Consider the following 18,941-nt stretch of genomic DNA (forward strand, 5'->3'; position numbering starts at 1 on the left):
GCAAATAAAACATTTTGCCTTTTGGCAAAATCTGAGCTACAACTCGTTAGACTTCCGTTAGATGTTATAACACATCCAAGGTATATATAGTCATAGACTTTTTTTAAGGTATTTTCTTTTAAACTTCACAAAGGGTTTATTTAAATTTATTAGCTTATTTTGTAATTTCATAGTTTTAGATTTGTTTGTATTAACTGTTAATTGCCATTTATCACAATATTCAGAGAGATTATTCAAGCTATTTTGCAGACCATTTTCGCTTTCTGATAATATGATTTTAAAATCGTCTGCAAGAAAGTGGCTTCCTATGTCTGAATTTATATGCTTTGCAGGGGTACATTTTTTGCTAATCATGGCAAATATCTGACTTAAGTCAATGATTAATAAAAAATATATATATATGTATAAAATCATATGTTGAGCTCAGCAAATAATCTCCTTGTCTAACACCTTTCTCTGCAATAAAATGTCTACTTGGTGTCGTCGTCCGTCGTCGTTAACTTTTACAAAAATCTTCTCCTCTGTAACTACTGGGCCAATTTAACCAAACTTGGCCACAATCATCATTGGGTATCTAGTTAAAAAATTTGTGGGCTCGACCTGGCCAACCAACCAAGATGGCCGCTATGGCTAAAAATAGAACATAGGGGTAAAATGTAGATCTTGCTTATAACTCTGAAACCAAAACATTTAGAGAAATCTGACATGGAATGAAATTTTTTATCAAGTCAAGATCTATCTGCCCTGAATTTTTTAGATGAATCGGACAACCGGTTGTTGGTTGCCGCTGCCCCTGACTTGGTATTTTTTAAGGAATTATTACCGTTTTTGGTTATCATTTTGAATATTTTTATAGATAGAGATAAACTGTAAACAGCAATTATGTTCAGCAAAGTAAGATCTCCAAATAAGTCAACATGACCAAAATTGTCAGTTGACCATTTTATGAGCTATTGCCCTGTATAGTCAATTTTTAACAATTTTCATAAATTTTGTAAATTTTGGTAAATTTTTGCAAAATAATTTCCTCTGTTACTAATGGCCCAAGTTCATTATAGCTGAGACTACTACATACACATGTGTTATAGTAGTCTCAGATTATAGATAAAGATAATTGTAAGTAGCAAGAACGTTCAGTAAAGTAAGAACTTCAAACACATCACCATCACCAAAATACAACAAAATACAATTATGTCATGTATCCATCTGTGTTCTTTGTTTAATATTGTCACGCATAGGCGGATCCAGAACTTTTTCCTAAAAGGGGGGCGCTGACTGACCTAAGGGGGGCCGCTCCAGTCATATGCTTCAATGATTCCCTATATAATCAACAATTTTTTTTAGTATTTAATTGTGTAGTGAGTTGGACACATCTTATCTTATAAAAAAATGCATGGTGGAGGACAGTATTTTATTCAACTCCATTGGAGGTGTGCCTACATTGGCAGATTTTATACAGATACAGATCGATTATCCGGAACCACTACCGGAACTGGTTAAACTTCTACAATTTTCAAAATGTCAGCCCCCATTCGTCGCTCATGAGCTTTTGAACATTACCATATACAAAGCAGGGAAAATGCCGACCGATACTCGAAGGATTGGAGGTCCAGAGGAATCGTTCAGTCATTTGGCATATACTCCAACCGATAGTACCAAAACTTTGATGGTAATGTAACAAATTAAACAGGTTGGGAACAAACCTTCTGTAAGGTGATTATACCCGGTTGGGGACAACCCACTAAATGGGGAACTGTTCCCCAAATGAGTAACAATCCCTCATTTGAGTAATCATTTTGTAGTGCTAAAAAACAAAACTTTCTTAACTGAGTCTTTTTTCTTAAAATGGCACATATTCATGAAAAATGCAGCAACTTTTCTAAAAGATGATTATCCTTATCTTAATTTACTGAGAAGATACAAGCCTATGAAAAATCAGAAAATTTGACTATTTTCTAGGCTTCTAACTTTTTTAAAACCCACAATAAAAATATATTTCTTTGGGAGAAGTTGTTCCATTTTCTATAAATTAGTGCCATTTTACCTAAAACGACCAATTTTAAGAAAATTTAGTTTTTAGCATTATGAAATTACTGTATACCTGTATAGAGGGATAAAATTTAAAAAAAACCATAATACTGGTACAATACTGGTACAAATTTTTTATATCAGTATTGTGCACAATACTAGTATACCAGTATTGCAATCACCAACTACAGGAGATCCCTGTTTCCATCTCGGAACTGACCCAACGCAGACTGAATATTGTATACAAATGTAGTGTGATTAATATAGAAATATTTTGCATGTGATCGGGTCACACTAAAACATATGCAATAGCACTTTGTACAGCATTCTGCTAATCAATGGATTGACGTGGAAAATAAATCAGTAAAACAAAAATAACCTTCCAGAAATGGAACATTGTAGAATAAAAATATGTTTAAAAATTTTATGCAAACAAATAAGAAAAAGATACAAAAAAAAACAAACAACAAGGCACATAAAATAAAAATAATTTTGAGAAACAAAGAAAATAAATAGTAAAATAGCAGTTGAAATGTGGAGAACATCGGTAGATATATAATAAGTATAGTCATATCACAACAGAAATATAAAAACCATGATTAAAAGAATTAGGCTACTTTTATTAAAACAAAGTTTTCTCCAGTACTTCACCTGTAAACATATTTTATGCCAAATACATGTAGGATGTAGAACTTCTATAATCAATTAAGTGACTGAGAGGTTAAAGTTACAGGTAACCTGATTCTGAAATCAGTGAACCGTAATTCTAGTAGCAAGGATTAAGATGAAAGGACAAATATATTACCAGTCACACCTGGATCTGTTGATTAATGACCCTACTACCTACCATAAAAATGTCTGATTATTCATATCCGACTAGACAGATTAAGACATCCATAAAAATAAGTCTCTACCCCTACTGTAAATCAGTCTAGACCATGTAACGCTTGGACGCCAATGAGACACTGCATGTAGGAGCTGAATCTAATTGTAATATGATGCAAGCATTACCTGTGAAAGGGGAAGAAGTTTGTATGAATTATTTTTTTTAACTCAAACTTGTTAAAAAAAGAAACTGAAATTCAGAAACGTTTCCGATTTTGGTTCTGTTGTTAGGGATTTTAGTAGTGACATAATTTAAGTTATGACGTCATATTCAATGTAATAAAAAAAAAACTTATCAGGTAACTTTTTTTTATATCAAACAATTAATAAAAATGAATTGGATTACACTTTATCGCTATTTGTCCCCCATTACTGGATATCACAGTATGGTAACGGGATCTTTCGCCCTGATTACATGTTCGCCCTAGGTTCGTTCTCACTAAGTTTGTTCGCCCTGGCAATTCGTTCTCCCTGGGTGCGTTCGCCCTATTTTCATTTATGATATACATGTTGCATTAATGAAAGAAATTTATATTTATATATATTAAAATTTATGTATATCTATTAAAAGTTAAATACAGAATATTAATTAAATAAAATTCTTGGCTGCATTGTTACACTTTATTTTATAATTACTTTTAATTACTGTTGATTGAATTTTGATTGCTAATTAGGAATAATTTGAAATCTTTGATATCACTGATTGGTATATGAATTGTCTTTGATGGATTAATAATGAAAATAACATTTTTCTCAAATAAAATAGTCAGCTTGGATGGGTAAAAACACTGATGTTCAAATTGTTAGGCATTAAAGGGAAATTATTTTCCCAGCTTGGCTTCTTTGATCTTGAGTGTGTTTTGACAAATTTGTTATATATGGAAATGGATTATGGAACCGGTGCATTATTCCATAATCTATGGAAGTGTACATGTGCATAATGCTCTTCCTACTAAAGGTAATCAAAAAAGACGAAATTATAGTAACGTTTTTCCGATATGCTATTTCTGCAGTTCATGTCGTTTCCACCAAGTGCTTCAATCAATTAAATACACACAACACAACGCTATAATCAAAAATAAAAATGAGGGCGAACGGTCTCAGGGCGAAACGGAACTAGGACCAACAGTAACTAGGGCGAACCAAAATCAGAGCGGACGGACCCGGATTCTCACAGTATAATCACACAGGTTTTCGTAAAAATTTTACGACATAAAACAAAAAATCTGACGCCACAATGGAAAAGTGATTATGTATGATGTCTAAAGTTCAAGCGACCATGTCAGCCAAGATGAGTGATAAGGTGTATTGAATTCCTTCCTACATTTTACTATACTATTAAAGTCTCATTCAAACAAGACCAGAAAAAGGAAGTAGTTTTCTTCACAGATGCAGGGATTTAAAAAAGTGTGGGAAAAAAAGTTAAAGATATTATTAAAGGTCATTAGTAGAATGAACATGATGAAAATTTCAGAAAATTTTTCGGATTTTTAAAAAACAAATATTTTTATTTTTCTACCGTAATTAGGGACTTCCTCCCCATAATAAATCAATGTGGTATATAATATTGTATAACTCAGAATTCTTACCAGAATTGTTAGTTAATTATTAGTATGAGATTACTCTGACATCCAACAGCTGTTTTGCCAGACAAGCTGGGGCATTGCTTGTCTGGCAAAACAGCTGTTGGACGTCTGAGTAATCTCAGACTAGTTAAATATTTACTAGAATTTAAATGAATCTCCCATCCAGACAAACTCAGCTATACATGTACAATGTAGTAGAGGACATTATTTCTCTTCTTCTGGTCCACCTATGACATCTAGACGTACATTGGATAAAGGTCAAATGCTCAGTTAATTTTGATTTTTGGTACTACATAGTGAAAGCATGACCTATCGATCGTTATTGCCTGTACAAATTTGCTCTTGTTTTATAAGTATATAGAATTTTCATTGAACACATGTTGAATAAGATTTTAAAAAATGTAAAACCTAATTATTCATTTGAAAATTAAATTTATGTATAAGAATATGAATGCACAATGTGACATTCTCTATCAAATTTCTGTTACTTATTCATGTACCTGACCATAACTTTTTGTAGGTGTCTTCAAATGGAATTCGTAATGATGGACGAAAATGTGAGGATCTCAGAAAAATGTGTAAGTAGATAGAGCAATTCACAGTCATGACAGTATATTTAATATTTACACAATTATTTTGTCCAAGCATAACAATGCAAAATATGGCAGTTGACAGGATTTGAAGTTAAATTAGCTTGTTCATAACTAATAAAATAGCTTTTTTACATATAACTTCTAAAGCAATATGCCAATTTAGGTGTACTAATTTGGCAACTAAATATCCTTAAAAGATGTGTATTGTTTTCAGTAATATTATTTTGTTAAATAAAAACCCATATATCATGAAGGTAAATCAATATCAAAATTGCATCCTGTATTACATACTTAAATTATCTTCTGGATGTTGCATTAAAAAAAAGATATGTATAATAAAAGTACATTGTACATGTATCCAAAGATTGCTAACAAGTTTTAACATGTACATATTCATGATATTCTTACACCCAATACCATTTATTAAATTTATTTAAAATGTTTACTTGAACCATTTGGTTGAAGCCCAATGATTTACCCTAAACATGCTAGGTACAAATAAATAAGATACCAGAAAGTTAAAAAAAAATGTAACAACTCCATTGCCAAAACTAACAAAAAAAGTCCATAGAATACAGAGCAGACAAAAAAGATTGCAACATAAGACTCATAAATAAAAAAAAATCATATGAGATACTCATAAAATACAAACAATTTTTCCTCCACTTGAGATAACTGTTGATTTACTTATATATGCTATCTAGTTATTTCTGTGAAAGTAAGAAAAAAAATGTTTATTTAACCGGTAACTCAACAATATGTTTTTCATATACAGAATTTACGTGTATGTTAATTACCGTTATCCGCGGCTTAGTATATTTCTAGGATTTTGATTGGTTAACGCATGTCGTTACAAAACCCATAGCCCCTGAGTGTTGCTACCCATTACATCAGGGAAATTTGCGCGCATTTTCCATAGTTCCATGGTTGTTCCTTATGAAATATCGAATTCTGTAGATTGTCCCCGATGTCTGTTTAATAAGATTCTTAATGATAAATCCACTAATTTTATCTTATTATGTCGGTTATTTACACTCCGTTAATGCATCATTATGCTGCCACATTGTCAATGAATGGGACTGACCTAGCTATGCAAATGACCCTTGTTGACATCACACCGTCTATGATGTAACTCTCACACTATTGAGCGCCAAATTCAACCGATTCCAGTTTCTCTGTCTCTAGATTAAAAACTTCTTATATTTGTCTACCTGTAGCGTTCTACCAAAGTTATACCCTACATCCCGTTAAAAATATGTCAAATTCCCAAATTTCAATAAAACAAATTTAAAAAGTGAAAAAACGTTACTTTCATGTCAAACTTTGTGGTCGAATTTCTCTAAAAAATCGCCAGAATTAGACTAAGACTGGGGATAAATTCGTTATCTACGTTTATATCCATAGATATGGATATTTTAACACCCTTCAGTACCCTGTACACCCTTTTGCTACGCCTCAGGGTGTACTTGGATACTTCAGGGTATTACAATATCCATATCTAGGGATATGAACGTAGATAACTTATAGTATTGAGACTTTTCTTTCACAGTTATCAAAACAGGAGTACTTCAGGGTGTTACAATATCCATATCTAGGGATATGAACGTAGATAACTTATAGTATTGAGACTTTTCTTTTACAGTTATCAAAACAGGAGTAGTATTGAGACTTTTCTTTTACAGTTATCAAAACAGGAGTACTTCAGGGTGTTACAATATCCATTTCTAGGGATATGACCGTAGATAACTTATAGTATTGAGACTTTTCTTTTACAGTTATCAAAACAGGAGTACTTCAGGGTGTTACAATATCCATTTCTAGGGATATGACCGTAGATAACTTATAGTATTGAGACTTTTCTTTTACAGTTATCAAAACAGGAGTAGTAAGCCAAGCCAGAGGTTCAGCTTACATTGAACAAGGGGAAACAAAAATAATTTGTTCTGTGTAAGTATTAAACATGAAAGATATAATAGTGAAAGTGGTAGTATGGAAATAGAGACATGGCTGTCAACAAATCAAGGAGTCATTTCTGAGGTGTTTCTTTTGCTATGTTCCTGGCAACCAAGAAATGCAAAAGAATTGATGCTGCATAAATTTCCTTTCATATTTCTAAGATTTTTTTTGTTTTTTTATTGATTCAAACATTATAGTGTTGATTATTAAGTATACAGGGAATCGATATGTAAACTCTTTTTAATCTAAATTTGAAATATCAAAAATATATCATCATATATAAACATCAGTATTTTGTGTTGATCAGCATGTCACGGAAATGTGCATATTTGATAAAAATCTCTGTTTCCATAATAATCATAATCATTCATAATAATCATAATCATACATAATCATACATGTCATTCTGTTTCCATAACAATCAGTCACATGGTCATAATTGTAAATTAAAAATTATCTGTTGATTGATGTCAAAACTGAAATATTCTGCAAATTTGTAAATTTAATCTCATTTTCATGGATTTGATTATGCTCTCTTGTACATATTTGTACATTTATGATTATAAAATAATCAAAACTTCAACTTTTCAGCTGCAATGTAGTAATTAACTTTCCTTGAATGTTATCTGAGTTATATGTATTTTTGATTTTTATAGATTCTCTGCCAATCAATGAAGTTTTTTGTTGTTTAAATCTTTATACGACATACAGTAATTATTTCACATGTATTTCCCTATCAAAGAATATAAAACACTAGGTAAGTTGAACATGTCCATTTTCAATTTGTTATCAAATTGCTAAAGAAAGAGGGACAAAAGAAAGCTGATGTGAAAGTTGGTATTAGCTCACTTTTGAAGTTCGTTATATGAAATGTATAGGTAGATAATTACACATAAAGTTTTAATTGTCATCACAGAGTCACTGAAATGCTCTTCACTTCATCATGTCGCAGAAATATAAAATTAGTTGCAAAGAAAAATCCATATTTTATTCATTGAAGCACATGCAGTCTACTTTGGGCATAAAAGTTAAAGCAAATGAAAATGTGTTACTTTTCTATTATTCCCTTTTCATAACATTTTGATCAAGTTCAATCCTTTTAAGAAAAGATAGGTTTTCTGCTTCTAGCTAAAAGCAAATATATATTTATCTTGTGATAGACAGATGTGTTTTTTTTTAATCTGTTAAACCATACCAAATTACCATGATTACACAGACATGATTTATCATGATTTGAATAATTTTATCGTTTCATGTTACTAAATTTTTCTTCTAGATATGGTCCTAGAGAAGTTGTCAGGAAAGAAGAATTCAGTATGAAGGGACAACTTACCTGTGAATTCAAATATGCCACTTTTTCATGTAGCTACAGAAGACAACATCAACAAGACAGTGAGGAGAAAGATTTCTCTGTCCAGTTACTTGAGGCATTAGAACCTGCTGTTTGTCTGGTAATTCAACACTGTTAATTAATATATTAAATATTGAATATTAAATAACTGAATAATAGGCAACGATAAATCTTATTGGGTGATGGATCATATAGTTATGATACAGTTCACTACAAAATATAATATATACTTATTCCATTACTTATATATATATATATTCATGTATTCATTTTCATACTGATGAAGGATATCTGTTATTCAAAATATTTAACATTTGTTCATTTTATTGTTATTTTTTGGTGATGTTGTACCCTTTTAGACTTGTTATATTGAATATTGAATATATATGCAAGTAATGGGATACTTGGAACATATTTGATGAAATAGTAGACTGCTTTGTAACTTGAAATTCTTTAAAAAAGAGGATGAATAATTGCCCTGGAGAAGTTAGACATTTGTTATGACCTATTCAAAATAAGTTTTTGTTATTGTTAGGTAATAGGCGTACAAATAATTTATGAATATTGACTATTCTCAGTAATTCATGGAATATTACTAAATTCATGCATGTATTTATAAAGTTAAGATAGCTTCCATTAAAAAATAATGCATCCAGGATTTTTGTTTCTTTACAAACAGATATGTGGTTAACATCTATTTGAAAGCATCCTATAAAAATTCAATAATAAATGTTAACATTTGTGACTTTTGTTTCAGCACAAGTTTCCCAAAGCTCAGGTTAACATCTTTGTAGAAGTTTTACAGAATGATGGCAGTGGTAAGAGATAATGTAATCATGACAGATTACTATACAGTTCAACTTGTTACTTTAGTACCACATTTACACTGGAATTACTCTATAAACATGTTGCTGCTATTGCATTAGAGTTGATACAATGTGTGATATTTCTTTAAAGGGCAGTGCTCTCTCAAACTCACTGGTCAAATAAAAGCTATCAAATGTATTTGTTAATTAATAAAAAACCAACTCATAAATAAAAAGTTTTTTAACCTATGATTTATAATTTATATGTGTCCGGTCAGAATGGGGACGTTAAATCCGATGCATTGTGTATAGAGAGTGCCACACTCCTTGCACGTTAAGAACCCTTGCAACAAATCTTTGCGTGGTCCGTAGGTGGCCTGTTGCAAGGCAAAATTTCTGTCCCTATCCAATATACCCTCATTTTCCAGTGGCAGTTCAAATTTTCCCGATCATCATCCCAGATGTCCTCTATTGTGACAAGACCTACCTATTGTATTTATTGTGAACTTGTTCTTGTCCTGAATATGCATGAAATATTTGCCACTGGACGCTAAGCAACCAACAATCAATCAATATAATTTATATGCTTCATACTAGATCCGGACATGTTAAAAAGCACTTGAAATAGGGTTAAGACTTATGGCATTTATAAGATATAGATATGATATTAACAATTGCTAATGCCATATTATGACATTATATCATGGATAGGTATTGAGGATAGAAAACTTCAGAAAAACTTAACCTGATCACTAGAGCATGAAACAGCTCATGATCATAGGACATATATCAGACATGTGGATGCTCTATGACATATCCATGCCAAAGGTTATAACAGGGAGAGCTTTATAATAATATCTGACAATGCATAAGGTCAGATAGATACATACTAACTGCATCCAACACATATTTCATAGTTTTTAATAAACATACCTCATTCTGACAACTTATCAATAAATTTTAAAGAAATAGAGAGTGTGCAGAATTAAATAAATTACCAAAACAATGACCAGAAATGGATTTAGTCTTCAGTGTTCCAATTTTAGAGCCAAATGCTAAAGCAACTTTAAATGATATATGAAGTTTGAAATTCTAGTTGTTAAAAGAATTGGCAAAAATTAAAACAATACAAGTAACAGCAGCTAATCTTCTGAAAACAATGAATGAATGATAAGTAACGACAAGAGAAGAATTAAAAGTTTTTTGGTGATTGAGCAAATGATTGACGGTAATTTTGTATATTTCACATATTTTTACTGCTTTGATATATTCACATATTTGAATGGTATAGATTTCCTGCCTTATGTAATAAATGTCCTTATATCTTACAGCATTAGCAGCTTCTATAACATGTGCATCAATGGCCTTAGCAGATGCTGGAATAGAGGTTTATGATTTGGTAATAGGTTGTTCCATGGTGAGTTTGCTTATGATAAGATACTTCTATAACATGTGCATCAATGACCTTAGCAGATGCTGTAATAGAGGTTTATGATTTGGTAATAGGTTGTTCCATGGTGAGTTTGGTTATGATAAGATACTTCTATAACATGTGCATCAATGGCCTTAGCAGATGCTGAAATAGAGGTTTATGATTTGGTAATAGGTTGTTCCATGGTGAGTTTGGTTATGATAAGATACTTCTATAACATGTGCATCAATGGCCTTAGCAGATGCTGGAATAGAGGTTTATGATTTGGTAATAGGTTGTTCTATGGTGAGTTTGGTTATGATAAGATACTTCTATAACATGTGCATCAATGGCCTTAGCAGATGCTGGAATAGAGGTTTATGATTTGGTAATAGGTTGTTCTATGGTGAGTTTGGTTATGATAAGATACTTCTATAACATGTGCATCAATGGCCTTAGCAGATGCTGGAATAGAGGTTTATGATTTGGTAATAGGTTGTTCTATGGTGAGTTTGGTTATGATAAGATACTTCTATAACATCTGCATCAATGGCCTTAGCAGATGCTGGAATAGAGGTTTATGATTTGGTAATAGGTTGTTCCATGGTTAGTTTAGTTCAGATACTGCATCTTTGGTGTAATCATGATAATGCTTACTTGTCAAGTTTGCTGTCAGTCCAAAGTTACACACAAAAAAAAAGACATAGATTTTTTTTGTATATATCTTTAAAAACTTTAGTTATTGTTTATTTAAAGTGGTACCTAACACTACAGGGAGATAACTCTGTAAAGTCAGCTAAACGTTTTAATTATGTTGTGTAGTAAAGGGAATATTAAGCTTCTCAGTGATCAAAATTGGTGTTTGTCAAACTGCTATATAACCAGTGTAATTTTTATGATAAAATGGTTGGTTCAAAATTTTTGAAATTTTTATATTTTTGTTAAAGGGTCAAAGTAAATACTTTGTCAAAATTTTATGAAAATTAAACGACCCAAACTAATTTTAGTGAAAATGTTGGGTACCACCTTAATAAAAAATATATTGATTGAACTCAGGGGGGATTGATATTAACAGCTTAACTATAAATTGTAAGTTCAAGTCATTAAATTTCTATCCTTACCAAGACTGGTTGTGTTGTCATCTTGACAGTAAATGTTGGGTTGTACCAGTGTGCTTTTGTCTTGGTCCTGTCTAAATTGTTTTAACAAAAACATTTTTGATTTAAATGAATTTTACTCTTTTGTATTTGAGAATCAGAGTTATCCATCATGTATATTGAATTTGCCATCTAAAAGATTATCATTTGCATTCTTTGAGATTACAGTGCTCAACATGGTTGATTTATTTTCAAACGAGATTACTTCTATAGATTTGCAGTTGTCTACCAAAAATAAATATAAAATAGACATCTTATTTGATCAACAGCTTGACTGAGATAAGTTGTAATGTTTGAGCATTTTTAAAGTCTGACATACACATACTTGATGAATACGATAAATAAATATTTTTGTCACACATTTTTTTAGCATTAGTTTGTTCTTCACAGAACAATCTTACACTGAGCTATAACATGTGTCATATTCATGGTTACAGTAAGAGCCTGGAAAAGAGCTGTGAAAATATTGCCTTAAATGTGATATTTGAATTGTCTACTGAAACATTAGCTCCCTAATAATATATATATTCAAGATTTTGATTTGTTATCTTTGTTGCAGAAAATTCATGAAGACAAAGTTCTAACAGATCCTACAGTTAATGAAGAATATGACAGTCAAGTAAGCTGCAAAGGCTTGTTGTATTCTTTTTATATTTGGTAGTTACTGGCAATTTTCTTGCCGCCTGACGACATAGGCATAGAATCACATAGAAATAAGTTTCCTGTATTTTACAGATAAATGTACTAATTTATTTAGCAATAAACATTTACATATGAGCCAGTCCATGTGAAAAGGTACAAAAAGTCCTTTTAATAAACTTTACAGGACACGTTATCAAAGTTTGTTATAATATTTTTGAAAAACGATTTTATCCGAAAAAAATTACATTAATGTAAACATTCGTAAGATTGTCAATTCTATTCCAAATTTGTCAATTAAAACAGCAAAAGACGTAGAAATATCTGAAGTTTTGGTATTTGAGCAAGTGTAAAATCAATTTTTCCCTGGACTAATGCTATACCGACCAGAAACTTAAAATTTTACGACACTAGAGAGACAAAGGTCAATAATTTTCTTCAGTTTAACCAGTTTAAGGAAATTAAGACAACATTAAAACATGAGGGAAAATACAAAAACTATGACCTCTTGTGTTTTAGAAATTGAAATTTAAGTTAAGTTAAGTCATTTAATATTATATAAATCAACCTTCGTTGCACGGGATTCGAATCGTTGCCCGGTTTGATTGCATTGATATCAGCATTGTAAGCGAGAGCCTTATCCCCCCCACTGCTACCGTGATTAACATTATCTATTGGCAAATCAAGCCATTTAAACTGTACCTTGAAAATGATTGAAATATATGAAATAATTCATTAAAAATCTTGATAAAACTAAAAAGGGGGGGGGGGGTCTCAACACTTCCAGGTGCGTGTAGCTCACAGCTTAAGGATATGAGGAAAAGTAAATGTGTTTTATAAATCACAAGTCTACTACCAATAATTATGCATACTTTTTAGTATTTCGTAAAATTTCCATTTTTGTACCTTTTCGCATGGACTGGCTCATATAGTCTGTGATTAAATTTGTTTCAATAACTTTGTGAAAGCTTCATGAGCTGTTACAAAACGTTGACTGAATTTCTTCAAAATAAAGAAATAGAATTTGAAGAAAATTTAAAGGTCTTTCCCTTTTTAACTCATAAATGGACTTCATTTTTTGATGTTAACATTACAATTTTTCACTGACAGTAGCAATCACAGACGAAACACAGGGTTCTAACTACCCATTTTGAACTTTTCATATTAATATTATGAGACATAGTGATGAATTCAAAGGCTGTTTGGCATGTTGTTATTTTAATAGAACAAATAGGTATTCAAATATCTGCAGTACCATTACATGTATATGTACATTTGATGGGAAAAAGTAGTAATTATCTCTAGGTTGGGTAATATAATTAAACTAGGTAGAACAATGTTCAGTCTTATCTGTGTAAATTATTAAAGTTAAGCATTACTGATTAGAATTCAATATTCAAGAATATTTAACCTTGAAATTATATTTGTAGAATAGTAAAGAGCTAAATCATGGTAGTATAACAATAGGATTTATGCCTTCATTAAACCAGATATCAGCTATAACATCAAAAGGAGAAATTCAGATTGACTTTCTTAAAAGAGTAAGTATCTGATGTGAATTCAGGAGTTATAATCTTTGTATGTCCCCATCACTCAGTGGCTTAGGCATATAGTGTTATGTAATCTTTGTATGTCCCCATCACTCAGTGGCTTAGGCATATAGTGTTATGTAATCTTTGTATGTCCCCATCATTCAGTGGCTTAGGCATATAGTATTATGTAATCTTGTATGTCCCCATCACTCAGTGGCTAAGGCATATAGTGTTATGTAATCTTTGTATGTCCCCATCACTCAGTGGCTTAGGCATATAGTGTTATGTAATCTTTGTATGTCCCATCACTCAGTGGCTTAGGCATATAGTGTTATGTAATCTTTGTATGTCCCCATCACTCAGTGGCTTTGGCATATAGTGTTATGTAATCTTTGTATGTCCCCATCACTCAGTGGCTTAGGCATATAGTATTATGTAATCGTTGTTTGTCCCATCACTCAGTGGCTTAGGTATATAGTGTTATGTAATCTTTGTATGTCCCATCACTCAGTGGCTTAGGCATATAGTGTTATGTAATCTTTGTATGTCCCCATCACTCAGTGGCTTAGGCATATAGTGTTATGTAATTTTGTATGTCCCCATCACTCAGAGGCTTAGGCATATAGTGTTATGTAATCTTTGTATGTCCCCATCACTCAGAGGCTTAGGCATATAGTGTTATGTAATCTTTGTGTGTCCCCATCACTCAGTGGCTTAGGCATATAGTGTTATGTAATCTTTGTATGTCCCCATCACTCAGTGGCTTAGGTATATAGTGTTATGTAATCTTTGTATGTCCCATCACTCAGTGGCTTAGGCGTATAGTGTTATGTAATCTTTGTATGTCCCATCACTCAGTGGCTTAGGCATATAGTATATGTAATCTTTGTATGTCCCCATCACTCAGTGGCTAAGGCATATAGTGTTATGTAATCTTTGTATGTCCCCATCACTCAGTGGCATAGGTATATAGTGTTATGTAATCTTTGTATGTCCCAGTCACTCAGTGGCTTAGGCATATAGTGTTATGTAATATTTGTATGGCCCCATCACTCAGTGGCTTAGGTATATAGTGTTATGTAATCTTTGTTTGTCCCATCACTCAGTGGCTTAGGCATATAGTATTATGTAATCGTTGTTTGTCCCATCACTCAGTGGCTTAGGTATATAGTGTTATGTAATCTTTGTATGTCCCATCACTCAGTGGCTTAGGCATATAGTATTATGTAATCGTTGTTTGTCCCATCACTCAGTGGCTTAGGTATATAGTGTTATGTAATCTTTGTAGGTCCCATCACTCAGTGGCTTAGGCATATAGTGTTATGTAATCTTTGTATGTCCCCATCACTCAGTGGCTTAGGCATATAGTGTTATGTAATCTTTGTATGTCCCAATCACTCAGTGACTTAGGCATATAGTGTTATGTAATCTTTGTATGTCCCCATCACTCAGTGGCATAGGTATATAGTGTTATGTAATCTTTGTATGTCCCAGTCACTCATTGGCTTAGGCATATAGTGTTATGTAATATTTGTATGGCCCCATCACTCAGTGGCTTAGGTATATAGTGTTATGTAATCTTTGTATGTCCCATCACTCAGTGGCTTAGGCATATAGTATTATGTAATCGTTGTTTGTCCCATCACTCAGTGGCTTAGGTATATAGTGTTATGTAATCTTTGTATGTCCCATCACTCAGTGGCTTAGGCATATAGTATTATGTAATCGTTGTTTGTCCCATCACTCAGTGGCTTAGGTATATAGTGTTATGTAATCTTTGTATGTCCCATCACTCAGTGGCTTAGGCATATAGTGTTATGTAATCTTTGTATGTCCCCATCACTCAGTGGCTTAGGCATATAGTGTTATGTAATCTTTGTATGTCCCCATCACTCAGTGGCTTAGGCATATAGTGTTATGTAATCTTTGTATGTCCCCATCACTCAGAGGCTTAGGCATATAGTGTTATGTAATCTTTGTATGTCCCCATCACTCAGTGGCTTAGGCATATAGTGTTATGTAATCTTTGTATGTCCCCATCACTCAGTGGCTTAGGCATATAGTGTTATGTAATCTTTGTATGTCCCCATCATATATATACATTTGATTTGAAATTTAGTACTTAGTGTTCAATGATCAGTCACAAAATAAGCTGCTTTTTGTTATGTGACCTACTTTTTAGAAATCTACATAATCTTCTTTTTATGCCCCACCTACGATAGTAGAGGGGCATTATGTTTTCTGGTCTGTGCGTCCGTCTGTCTGTCTGTTCGTTCGTCTGCTCGTTCGTCCGTCTGTCCCGCGTCAGGTTAAAGTTTTTGGTCAAGGTAGTTTTTGATGAAGTTGAAGTCCAATCAACTTGAAACTTAGTAAACATGTTCCTTATAATATGATCTTTCTAATTTTAAAGCCAAATTAAACCTTTGACTCCAATTTCACGGTCCACTGAACATAGAAAATGAAAGTGCATGTTTCAGGTTAAAGTTTTTGGTCAAGGTAGTTTTTGATGAATTTGAAGTCCAATCAACTTGAAACTTAGTACACATGTTCCCTATGATATTATCTTTCTAATTTTAATGCCTAATTATATTTTTTATCCAATTTCACTGTCCATTGAACATGGAAAGTGATAGTGCGAGTGGGGCATTCGTGTACTTTGGACACATTCTTGTTGTCTTTGACATAGGAAGCAGATATACTTCATCAAACTGTGTAGAAATCAAAACAAGAACAACAAAGCCTCATTTGTTATTATTATATTGAAATTGAATAACTTGAGTTGATATCAAGCATTATCCTATCCTTACTCATTATGAATTTAATAATTAATGGTGAGTTATAGATCTAGTAAGTTTACCTTTGGTTTAGGATGTTCAACTTTTCATGGAAACACAGCCCTTGTACTTGAATGAAGATTTATGACTCGGTTTTAAATTAATCCCATGTCAGGTTTAAGTTTTTGTTTCAGGTAGTTTTATATGAGGTACACATATTTATTATGATGATTTTTTTTTTTAGAAAATACCATTGCCACTGGACATAAAGCAACCAAAAATCAAACAATTTATAAATTTTAATATATCAAATTAGCATTTTGAGCAATTCAAAATTATTGAATCAAAGACATATACATGTCAACATTTGTATGCCCCACCAAGGTCATCATGTTTTTCAGTCAGTGCATCCTTCCATCTATCTTCCCTCTGTCCAGCTTCAGGTTAAAGTTTTTAGTCAAGGTTCAGGTTAAAATTTTTGGTCAAGGTAGTTTTTGAGTTCCAATCACCTTGAAAGTTAGTAACCATGATATGATCTTGCCCATTTTAATGCCAAATTCATGTTATTTTTTTACCTATTTCAGGCAATGACAGATTGTGTTGAAGCTTGTCAGAAGATTTATCCAGCAATGCAGCAGACTTTACACACTTCTATAAAAGACAAACTAACAGCCAGTGAAAGATGATGATCATCATGTTTAAAAAATGTTTATCATTAAGAATGTTTATGAAGTGGCACTTGTGTAGAAGACAATAATAAAGAAGAATTGTTGTGTTGGAAATATCTTATGGAATACATGACTAAAGAAGGGGCTAATTGATTTAGCTTTGCAGGAACAAGACATAAAAAAGTGAGGCCCTGTGTGATATTTTTCTTGTTTTCATCAAAGTAATTATAATGTCTTCATTACATTATATGGTGAATTATGTTTAAACATGAAAAAGCTGCATAGTTGTAGCTTAATTTAGTCATTATTCTAAATAAAAGAATATTGACTGCTATTAAACATGGTATTTTCTATTTTAACATATAAGACAATTTCTGTAATTTTAAAAAAAGTCCTCCTGTCACTCACTGCCAGCCACATGCAAATCTTTATGAAGCACAGTACTCTGCATAGAATTGATGTACACTTACTACATATATATATTTGAAAATTACTACATCAAGGAGGAAGCTATTTAGAGAAGCACATGCTGACTGTTCAATGATTAAAATACCACTTTACCAATCTTATAAAATTTAGCATAATGTCATGGATCATAAAATACAGATCTTGTTCAGATTTGATGGTTTTTGACCTTTACCCTTCATGAGTTATGACTCTAGCTTACCTTCAATACATTTATTTGTTTATTCATCAGGGTTTTTCCTGGCACTTTACTATGTTTAATATACTTGAATGACTAAGTTTTGCTATTAAACAGTTCAAAAGAAAATCCTTTATTTTATCAAAATTTCCAGAAAAGTTCTATTGAAATATTGTCTTCCTGCACTCTGATTAACTGATAGTTTTCAGTATGCAGTGACCTTAACCATGAAACCTATCGTAAGTACTTTGGAAACCACACAGTGCAAATGCATGGTTAAAATCATGAAAGGAAAGGCATTTGAACAGGGAAGACAGATATTCTTAATTGATTCTGTATAAAGAAAGATTTTAATCATGGCTTTTGAATTTCCCTCATACCACTTAATTTTCACACGATTCAGCTTTGTTTATTTATTAGGGTTACTTTTGGTAAACTTCAGCAAGAAAACAAGAAAGATATTAAGCAGGACAAATTTTCACTGAATAAAATAATTTTGTTGATTATTATATTTGTAATAGATTCATAATAAGTGTATCAATAATATGTGCATTGAGATCTTGGTTTAGTATACATGTATATGCAGGCATTGGTTCAAGAATTCATTAATATTATGATTTCAAGAACCCAGTTTCATATGATATTAAAGTTAATCATACTAATAGTGACAATACACTTTTTGAAATTCAAATGATTCATATTCTTTCAAATTGATATATCCTGTACATTTGTTGAAATATCTACATGAAAGGATGTTTTACAAGACACATCATCACTGATTCTGTAAAAAAATCATTAACTTCAAAATCCAAATCAGTCAGAATACTACTTCATAAGTAAAATCACAAAAATACTGAACCCCAAGGAAAATTCAAAACGGAAAGTCCCTAATCAAATGGCAAAATCAAAAGT

General features: G+C 32.0%; 1 protein-coding gene across 1 annotated transcript; it reads left to right on the plus strand.

Annotated features, from left to right (window-relative positions):
• Nucleotides 1-1,498: 1,498 nt before the first annotated feature.
• On the plus strand, nucleotides 1,499-18,723 carry LOC143064884 (exosome complex component MTR3-like). The gene is made up of 9 exons (XM_076238073.1): nucleotides 1,499-1,669; nucleotides 5,020-5,077; nucleotides 6,961-7,039; nucleotides 8,325-8,499; nucleotides 9,157-9,217; nucleotides 10,537-10,622; nucleotides 12,333-12,392; nucleotides 13,843-13,953; nucleotides 17,303-18,723. Exons 1-9 carry the CDS (start codon nucleotides 1,580-1,582, stop codon nucleotides 17,402-17,404), a joined length of 822 nt encoding a protein of 273 aa, XP_076094188.1. The 5' UTR covers nucleotides 1,499-1,579; the 3' UTR covers nucleotides 17,405-18,723.
• Nucleotides 18,724-18,941: the final 218 nt, after the last annotated feature.

The sequence above is a fragment of the Mytilus galloprovincialis genome, chromosome 2 (genome assembly GCF_965363235.1).
Source record: "Mytilus galloprovincialis chromosome 2, xbMytGall1.hap1.1, whole genome shotgun sequence".
NCBI classification, from domain to species: Eukaryota; Metazoa; Mollusca; class Bivalvia; order Mytilida; family Mytilidae; genus Mytilus; species Mytilus galloprovincialis.

Coding starts and splice junctions, on each gene's coding strand:
- LOC143064884 (XM_076238073.1), top strand. CDS start 1,580: ATGCCGACCGATACTCGAAGGATTGGAGGTCCAGAGGAATCGTTCAGT. Junction 1,670..5,019: donor ATAGTACCAAAACTTTGATG/GTAATGTAACAA, acceptor AACTTTTTGTAG/GTGTCTTCAAATGGAATTCG. Junction 12,393..13,842: donor ATGAAGAATATGACAGTCAA/GTAAGCTGCAAA, acceptor TTATATTTGTAG/AATAGTAAAGAGCTAAATCA.